This window comes from Gymnodraco acuticeps, unplaced genomic scaffold, assembly GCF_902827175.1.
Source record: "Gymnodraco acuticeps unplaced genomic scaffold, fGymAcu1.1, whole genome shotgun sequence".
Lineage (NCBI taxonomy): Eukaryota > Metazoa > Chordata > Actinopteri > Perciformes > Bathydraconidae > Gymnodraco > Gymnodraco acuticeps.
This window is the reverse complement of record NW_022990088.1, coordinates 97,896-107,109: the sequence shown is the minus strand read 5'-3', so window position 1 is coordinate 107,109 and position 9,214 is coordinate 97,896. Positions and strand designations below refer to the sequence as shown.

Sequence of the window (9,214 nt, the reverse complement as noted above, 5' to 3'; positions counted from 1 at the left end):
CTGTGAATGGATCTGGCCCTTCCTACATCTCGGACATGGTTAAAACTGTACCACCCCAGCACGTGCACTCTGCTCTGCATCAGCCAAACGGCTCGCTGCACCCGCACTGCGAGGAGGACCCAAGTTCCCATCAGCAAAAACAACGGTTTGCTGTCCTGGCTCCAAGATGGTGGAATGAGCTCCCCATTGACATCAGGACAGCAGAAAGCTTACACATCTTCCGGCGCAGACTGAAAAACTCATCTCTTTCGACTCCACTTCGAGAAATAAATTACTAACAAAGCACTTATATACTAATAAAGGACTGGTTTATCTAAAGCCAGTAGAGTAAGACTTGAAATATGTTGGTTCTATGCAACTTGATGTAGGCCTACTTGATATGATTCAAGTACATCTGTTTTCTTCAAGTTTGTATCTTCTTGGTCGAATGAACTTATTCTAAGTCGCTTTGGATAAAAGCGTCAGCTAAATGTAATGTAATGTAATGATTGATGAAAGGGTGTCAGAGAGGCCTCGGTGTGGTGAGACAAGGAATTCCTAACTTTTCACATGGAATTCACAAATTATGGCAAATATGTGCATCTTACAATATGTTGTTTTATCCATTCCTTTAGCTTTTACATTAACACACACACACACACACACACACACACCTTTGTACCTGACTAATGAAGCCCATTAGACTGGGTGTGTGTCAGGAACGTTACACAACAAACATCAGCACATAGTTATTGCTCTCATTAAGGATTCACACCTTCTTGTGTTCATGTCAGATGATCTCAAACTCTCATCTCAGAGGGATCCTCCCAATCAGAGGTGTAAAGGACATCCTCCATGCTGCAAAGCAAACATATGATGTAAGATCCAAACATCAACACATGATGCAAACTCTGTGAGGAGATGAAAATAGTTGCATCTTCCACTGAAAAGACAAACTTATGAATTATACTTTGTATGCAGTTGCAATTCATTAAAAAAGTTTAAAGTGCATTAGCCCGCAGCAAATATTTAGATAACACCCCCTCTTGTGTTTGTTCAAATCTGAGCTTCTTTGTGATTTGTTTTGCACCTGCGCCGGCCACTCGTGCGTGTTGGTGCGAGTCCCTTGCTGTGTCTCAATTGAAATACTTCCCTTTGAACGCTGTCTTGTTGAATAATGTAAACACTTGCACATTGCGTGAATTACAAACCAGGTAGCGTTGTCTCAAATCGCACATGGATGCTGTGCCCTACACAGGATTAATGCTAGATAGCTAGCTAGGGAGCAACATTTGCTGTACCAAATCATTACATTACAGTGACTGCTCAATAAACCCAATACAATGAACAGTAGCTTCCTTTTAACAACAATTTGAAGGTACTACTTTTTAAATGGTGAAAAAAACAACTTTATAACTTGTATGTGTTGAGTTAAAGTGAACCTTTAACTGTTCTTGCTGTTAGCACCATTAGCTTAACCCTTACCATGTTGAGATCTGCATGGAGCCAATCACAATGTTTTGAATTCTGTACAGAGAAATTAAAATAAATGCGTTATGTGTTTTAACACTGTAACCCTTATGAGCTGCAGATGCTCAGAAGAGGCCTTCTAATGATGGATTACCTTGCAAATGCAAATGCTGAAAACCAATGCATATGTCGTACTTTCTACATACATATACATTTATTTTTTACAGTATTCATTACAACTTCAAGTACAAGTTTACAAGTAAACAGGAGTCACTGTAGCATCACAGCTAGCATACATGTAAAAGAAAGACATTTTTAGAGATGCAAATGATAATCAAGATGTATGTTATGGATCAAATCAAATCAAGTTTTATTTATAAAGCACATTTAAAAGCGATTTTTGGTCGAGCCAAAGTGCTGTACAGTACATGTAATAAAAACACAATACTACAATCACAATAAAAGACAATAAATTACAACAGATATAAAAAACACAGGGAAAAGTCAGGAGTCGTGCTCCGCTCTGACTAGAAGGCCAGGGAGAAGAAGTGTAGGTATGACCTTGAGTTGTTATTGTCAAAGTGCTTCAGATGATAGAGTACTTTAGAAAAGACGGAGAAAACTGAGCACAAGTAGAATAAGGAACAGTGGCTATGCTCGTGAACCTGCTATATTTACATCAGTATATTTAAGTTTGACAGCTGGAACGTTCAAACAAATGACTTGAGATGCTTTTGTTTCTTTTCAGGCATTCCCACACCCTCACTGACATGTTTGCAATGCCTGCAGTTCACAGACCGTCAGACACCGGCTGCTTTGTTTTTTTTGTCAGCCTACTTGTCTCTCATATTCACTGTGAGCGTGAGAAGAGTGATCTGTGTTTCTGTTCAATGGGACTCATTCCTGCTGCAGACAGTGAGGGAAAAACTCATTACCAGATTTCTATAAGAGTAATTGTGTGTGAGGATTTGCAGTTGGCCCATTATATCTTTATTTTTCTTAAAAGTTATTTTGCCAATATTATTATCCTGCTCTTGCATGTGACACATATTTATTTTATAAAACATAGCCTGACCTCTATAAACCTTAATTTGAGATTTTATTGTTACAAATCATACCCATATCAGAACTAGAAATATACTGTACATGCATGCATTTTCTGTATAGCATAGTTCTGTATCAATACACTAACATTTATATCATGTCTAAATATAAAACATGTTTGACTTTTAGTTTGTAAGAAAATGTTGCATTATAGAAAAAAAGTTTAAAATTCATAATAAATTACAATATATATATATATATATATATATATATATATATATCCAATACAATGAATAACATCAGGGTGCCACATTGCATACATAATACAAGCATGTAGACAGTCTCTGTCTCCCCCTGCTGTCTATCTGCAGTTGTTGCAGGACTTTTCCACTCATTTACAATATAAATATTTGCAATTATGATAACAGCGGCATGAAAAACACCCCCTCATTACATGGTGTATGAGGCCGAAGATGAAGAACGATGGCTACCCACGGTAGATGTCCGGTGAACACGGCCGAGGAGCTTTCCGCATTTCTACGTATGTGGAGTTCTCGGGATCTGTGTCACTGCACTGAAACACAGAAACAGAGAAGCAGCACATGTATCACTGTTTTATTCTCTTAGTCATAACTTAATGAGTAAAAACAAGCCCCCAGTGCTAGTGATATAGGAATCAAAACAATATATGAATTGTAACTGCCATAAAGAAAAACTTAGTTCAGTTCAAAAGTGAGTAGGAAATCAGGTTGACAGAGAAAGTAGAAATTGTAGGGAGTAACTTGTAGTTTTATAGACCATTCCTTATTTTGCCAACATTTGGGAGGCCTTAGTATTGATATTGTGGATCCTAGAAAATCCTTTATTGCCCTGTCTCTGTCTCTGTGTTTTCCCGCCTGTCTGATTGTCTGATTCCTTTCACCTGCTACTCTTGTGTTTCTGCCTGTCCTCCCCAGCTGTGTCTTGTCTTTGTGATTAGTCCTGTTTGTGTATATAAGTCTGTCTTGTGTTCGTTGTCTTTCTTTCTGTGTGGGTCCGGATGTGTGGTGTTGTTTTGTTCCTGTCTGATTCCGTACTATTCAATATCATCGTGATATATCTTAAGAAATAAACCATGAGCGTATGCATTAGGTCTCACATTTAGTTTTTACACTTCAAGTCATATTCACCTCGATGCTAGAAACTCTAGCAAATGTCACAAAAAGCTCTCTGGGAATTTCCCTCCACCGGCTTCACACATGAGTCAAAAGTTTCCCAGAGTAGCTGTACCTCCTTTTCTTTGTCAAAGTTTGCATCATACTCTGCTGGTAGCTTGTGCATTTGTGTGCCAGTAGGGCGTAATGCAGGCAACGGATTGATTGATTGATTAACATCTGATACAAGGTGAAAGCCCTCTCTTGCCTGTCAATCAAATGTGGGACATCATCTCAATTTGCGTCTGTCACAGCTTGGAAAACACAGAGACAGGAAGTGAAACAAGACAGGAGAAAATACATTTAAAAATAAAACAGGAAACCCAATCAACCCCAGGATTATGACAGAAAGACGGTCAGAGAGACAGGTACCGTCAGTCTGATGTAGAAAGCGGTGATGAGACAGCTGTACAGGAACATCAGAGCCAGTAGACCAATCAGAATCCAGCTGAGCAAATGAGATGGAGGTGAAGACGGAGGTGAAGATGGAGGTGAAGACGTAGGCTGAGGCGCGCAGGTCACTTCCTTTTGACCTTACAAAAAAATGTAAATGCAATTTCCTGTTTGTATATTACTGGTTTAAACATCGATTCAGTGTTGAGGTGTTGGATCAGTAGCACAAACTCAAATACAGCTTCAAGTTAAAAACATCCCGAATGAACAGAGATGTATTTAGAAAAGGAATATTTTAAATAAACCCCCTAAAGGTTGCTTTCCAATTTGAGTCTTACAAATATTTTATTCAATCAACATTTGAATACTACTGCTTTGTTTTTCTTTTTTTTTAAAGACAGTTATTTTATAGAATATTAAATAATATGTTAAAGAAAGTATTCAGACATGTCACAGAAAAAAACATTACCACATTGTAATAGAAATTCCTGTATGTATAATGAAAAGTTAAATCAATCAAAACGATTTAAGCTTCAAATCCACATATTTAAGAAGCCATGACGAATTGTCAACGAAAGATTACTTTAATAAGGGGGGAGTGTGTGGGAGAGAACTTCCACTGGAGGGAACACAGGGATTTTAGCCTTTGCAGACCATTTACATGCACTAAAATCTATTTAACACATAGGAAAAGGAAAACGTTTTGTATTTTAGTACAGTCACTATGCATTTCACATACAAATGGTATTGTGTTGTATTTCCTCATTGCCTTGTATTTACATACCTGAAAGGAGTATGGTTGCATCTCCTAACTCGGTTTTATCCAACCCGCCTTCTTCCACCGTGAACTCACACTCGTATTTCATCTTCATGGCCTCTGGCCCGATGTTGAGTAGGATGAAAAGCCACTTGTTGGGATCCTTTTGATGCATGATGATGTCTTTACAGTCTTTCATTCCCTTCTGGCAGAGCATTGTGCTTGGGTCTGTTCTGAGAGGTTAAAGGAATATTTTTGTTCACCATTTTAGGAGATTGTATCCCTTTTCCACCACAATTGAAAGATGAGAAGACCAAAGCAGGCCAAAAAAGGTTCATGACCGCCATCAAAATAAAACTTTAAAATACATTTGAAGAGTTAAGTAGTGAGTAAGCTAATGGAGGTCCATGTTATATGTAAATATATGTAGTTATTAATAGTAAAAAAAGGGGTAAATTGGCAGAAATGTGTAATTATGAATTTAATTTGAATCAAATAGTTTGAATTTATTGTGTAACTTAAATAATTGCATAAAACAGCAACATCTGAATGCAGTTAGTTTGGAACTGAAATGAAATAAACAAATAAAATAATAACTAGTTATAAAAGCAATGAGTATGAACCAAAGGATTGTATTTGGAAATAACTGGGGAATTTATATAGTGTGATGGAGAACATGTTTTGAGTGTAATAATAAAAGCGACATGGAGTTTGAGCTTTTAAAACAAGCTGGGCCTGAGACAAGAGAATGATTTCCAGTTACTTTAATGTTAATTTCTGGTTAAAAAGGTTTATGTAGCTTCATTGTTTGTTTCATGTGTGTAGTTTTTAACCATCATTTCACCATGATGATAATGGGTATCGTTAAGACTCATATGGTCCTTGTGAATCCTTATAATGCAGGTTGGCGCTTGTTCCTCTTGCCCTCTCTGGTCTTTTCTTTTTCGTTGTTTTGTTTTCGCCTTGTCTATAAGTCCAAGGCAACACCTTCAGCTTCAATAAAACTGCTAAAAGCATGTTAAATGTGCACGTACACAGTATTCATTAAATGCTTTGTTTTCAATTATAAATCAGGGGAAAGGTATTGAGCTGAACAAAAGTAGACCCAACTTTTCATGTTGGTCCAAATATGAGGATTTTTGTTTCACGTCACATTTTGTCATCTAAAGAAAAACACATTTAAAACATTTGGCTTCTTACTTTCAGGGATGTTTTGCTGGTTTACAACAACTGTAAAGTGGCTTCAAACTTAAAGGCAATGTGAATTAATTTACTGTCACATTGCATTTTCAACCCAGCAGCAACTACACTTTGCTTCTTTGGTAATTGAGTAGTGTGTTGTGTTTGGTCGGGTGACATACTGTATGTTTATGTAGATGAGGAGATGCAGTTTAATTTTGAACTAAACATAAATACACGAGGATACATACTGGGAAATGGCGTTGAGTCGAACATCTTTCACAGATTTGACGTTTGCATTGTGTTCACAGCTGATGGTGGCGGACGGAGTCACGGTCAGATTCTGAGGCTGAATCACCCCGAAACCTGATAACAGAAACAATTCCAGCAACGAGAAAAACACGTCACACTCATGAGCTGACTTTCCTTTTGTTAGTCCACTTTTATAAGAAAACCATACAGACAACATTTCATTGCTTTTAAGAAGTACATTTTCTCTGTCAGGACTATTTTTCACATAGAACAGCGAATTACGGGCGATACACCACATCAACAAATCCCTCTTTCGCCTCTTTTTTTAAACATTAAATCAGTGTTCAATTTATTTTAAAGTTCAGTATATTAATATTCTGACTGCTGCTGCTTTGTGTCAGAAATACAAATGAGTAAACAAGGGTTAGGGTTACTCAAATGTAGAAAGCATTTAGAAAAACAGTTGGTTGCGATTATGTTGGATCATTAGATGAATTATTAGTTATACCATCATTATCATAATAGAACATACAAAAACAAGCCTTAAACGTGACTGTGTAGTTGATGGTGACTTACCATGGCTCGGGTGTAAGATGAAGGTCAGATAAATTGTGAAGATGATGAAGAAGCTGCAAGCTGTCATCTTTTCTGCCATCTCTCACACTTTGGAGAACACCGGCAGCACAGAGCAAAGACATGAACTAACATCGCAAAGACTTCATTCTGGTGACAAGATTTTCATTAGACAGGAAATAGGAAGTTTTTAGGTTGGACTTTCATGTTGGTTTCTGCAGTGCCAGCACTTTATTTCTGTGATGACTCCACAGCTGTCAGTCAAACTGTTTGTGTATAGTTTCTGTGGTTGGAACTCTTTCCTCCCATCATGCAGCAGCGTATTTTCACCAATTTCTTTTACAGATCAACAAGAAATGTAAATGACAGCACTTCCTGCACAGCAGAAAATAACATATTTGTGTTATTCAGTTCAGAACCGACAGGTAAGCGGGCACAATGTTGATGTTTGACTTGTTCTACTAGAGTCTGCTAAGTTTAAAGCAGGCTTTTAACAGTAGAAACACTGTTTCTAGCACCTAAAATAAGCTCTTCCTCATAAAATCCTGAAACAGTTTAGGTACTTTGTTGATGTATAGTATCTACCCAATAACACCAAACATTACAAATATACTGTATTCTGATATTAATATACTTTATTAATCCTCGTGGGGAAATTGTTTCTCTGCATTTGACCCATCCTGTGTTAGGAGCAGTGGGCTGCCATTTTGAACGGCGCCCGGGGAACAGTGTAGGGAACAGTGCCTTGCTCATGGACACCTCGGTAGCACTTGGTCTTGAACTGGTGACCTTCCAGTTGCCAAGCCAAGTCCCTCTCATCTCAGAGGGATCCTCCCAATCAGAGGTGTAAAGGACATCCTCCATGCTGCAAAGCAAACATATGATGTAAGATCCAAACATCAACACATGATGCAAACTCTGTGAGGAGATGAAAATAGTTGCATCTTCTACTGAAAAGACAAACTTATGAATTATACTTTTTATGCAGTTGCAATTCATTTAAAAAGTTTAAAGTGCATTAGCCTGCAGAAAATATTTAGATAACACCCCCTCTTGTGTTTGTTAAAATCTGAGCTTCTTTGTGATTTTTTTGCACCTGCGCCGGCCACTCGTGCGTGTTGGTGCGAGTCCCTTGCTGTGTCTCAATTGAAATACTTCCCTTTGAAAGCTGTCTTGTTGAATAATGTAAACACTTGCACATTGTGTGAATTTCAACCAGGTAGCGTTGTCTGAAATCGCACATGGATGCTGTGCCCTACACAGGATTAATGCTAGATAGCTAGCTAGGGAGCAACATTTGCTGTACCAAATCATTACATTATATTGACTGCTCAATAAACCCAATACAATGAACAGTAGCTTCCTTTAACAACAATTTTAAGGTACTGCTTTTTAATGGTGAAAAAAACAACTTTATAACTTGTATGCATCCAAGTAAACAAGCATTCATCACAACTTCTGTGATTAATGCTCTATCAAGTTTGGAGTCACGAGTCACTCTAGCAGACCCGGCCCCATGGGCGGGCCCCATGGGGCCGGGCCCGCCCATCCAGGATTTGGGCCCGCTGTTTTAATAAGGGGCTGAATACCACATTTTTATTGTTTTATTATTATGTTTATTGTTGTTATTTGTAGTGCTTTGTCCTAATATTTATTTTTGTATTAGTTTAATATCATTTTTTTTTTTGCTAGGAAATTCTGAATGAAAGGCTGCGCGCAAGACTGGTTTTTCGCTGGGTTGAGTCGTGTGGGTTTTTGAGTGAGATGCGGCACAGCAGCCTGTCAGTTAGTTTACTCTTGCTAGTGGTTCACGAAAGGAATATGGCAACTCAGCGCCAGATGCAGGCACATTAGAATAAATCAGTTAGCCAACGAGCAAGCAATTCAGCTGGCAATCAATTATATTTTGAAGAGATATTTACTCTCAAGCCGGCTCTCTCACAAACTCCTGCTCTGTGCGCAAGCAGACCGCTGCACAGGCTCTCTGCCTCGCTCAATCTCTCACTCTCTCCCTTTCTCTCCACCGCTCAACCTCACTCCACCTCTCCACCCTGTGTGCGCTCAAGTTTGCCTGCGTACTTGCCCAAGTTGGCACAGCATTACAAATGTGCCACAAAACCAACCAATGGATACATAAGACCGTCAACAGCCTTATGGCCACCTAAAACCCCTCTCTTTCAACAATTCAAATGCCCGCCCAAGGGGCAAACTCTGGGGAATAGCCGGAACGCCAATACGGAAGTGCCACACACTGCAGTTCATATATTGGCCGATAGGCGATGGCTGCAGAAAGGAGCAATTTCCATAGACCCCCATGTTAAAATGCCCAATTTTACAGCAGAAAAAAACATGTTTCTACCCCTGGCTCCATACA

The 9,214-nt window shown here is 38.6% G+C and overlaps 1 protein-coding gene across 1 annotated transcript; it reads right to left on the bottom strand.

Moving 5' to 3' along the window:
• Positions 1–2,423: 2,423 nt before the first annotated feature.
• On the bottom strand, positions 2,424–7,101 carry LOC117546189. Its single transcript, XM_034216339.1, has 5 exons — positions 6,844–7,101; positions 6,267–6,381; positions 4,864–5,069; positions 4,059–4,219; positions 2,424–3,067 (listed from the first exon to the last, which is right to left on the bottom strand). The coding sequence occupies exons 1-5, from the start codon at positions 6,920–6,922 to the stop codon at positions 2,981–2,983; spliced, it is 648 nt and encodes a 215-aa protein (XP_034072230.1). The 5' UTR covers positions 6,923–7,101; the 3' UTR covers positions 2,424–2,980.
• Between the last annotated feature and the right edge of the window lie 2,113 nt (positions 7,102–9,214).

Coding starts and splice junctions, on each gene's coding strand:
- LOC117546189 (XM_034216339.1), bottom strand. CDS start 6,922: ATGGCAGAAAAGATGACAGCTTGCAGCTTCTTCATCATCTTCACAATT. Junction 6,382..6,843: donor CATCTTACACCCGAGCCATG/GTAAGTCACCAT, acceptor TTCTGTTATCAG/GTTTCGGGGTGATTCAGCCT. Junction 5,070..6,266: donor CGACTCAACGCCATTTCCCA/GTATGTATCCTC, acceptor TTAACCTCTCAG/AACAGACCCAAGCACAATGC.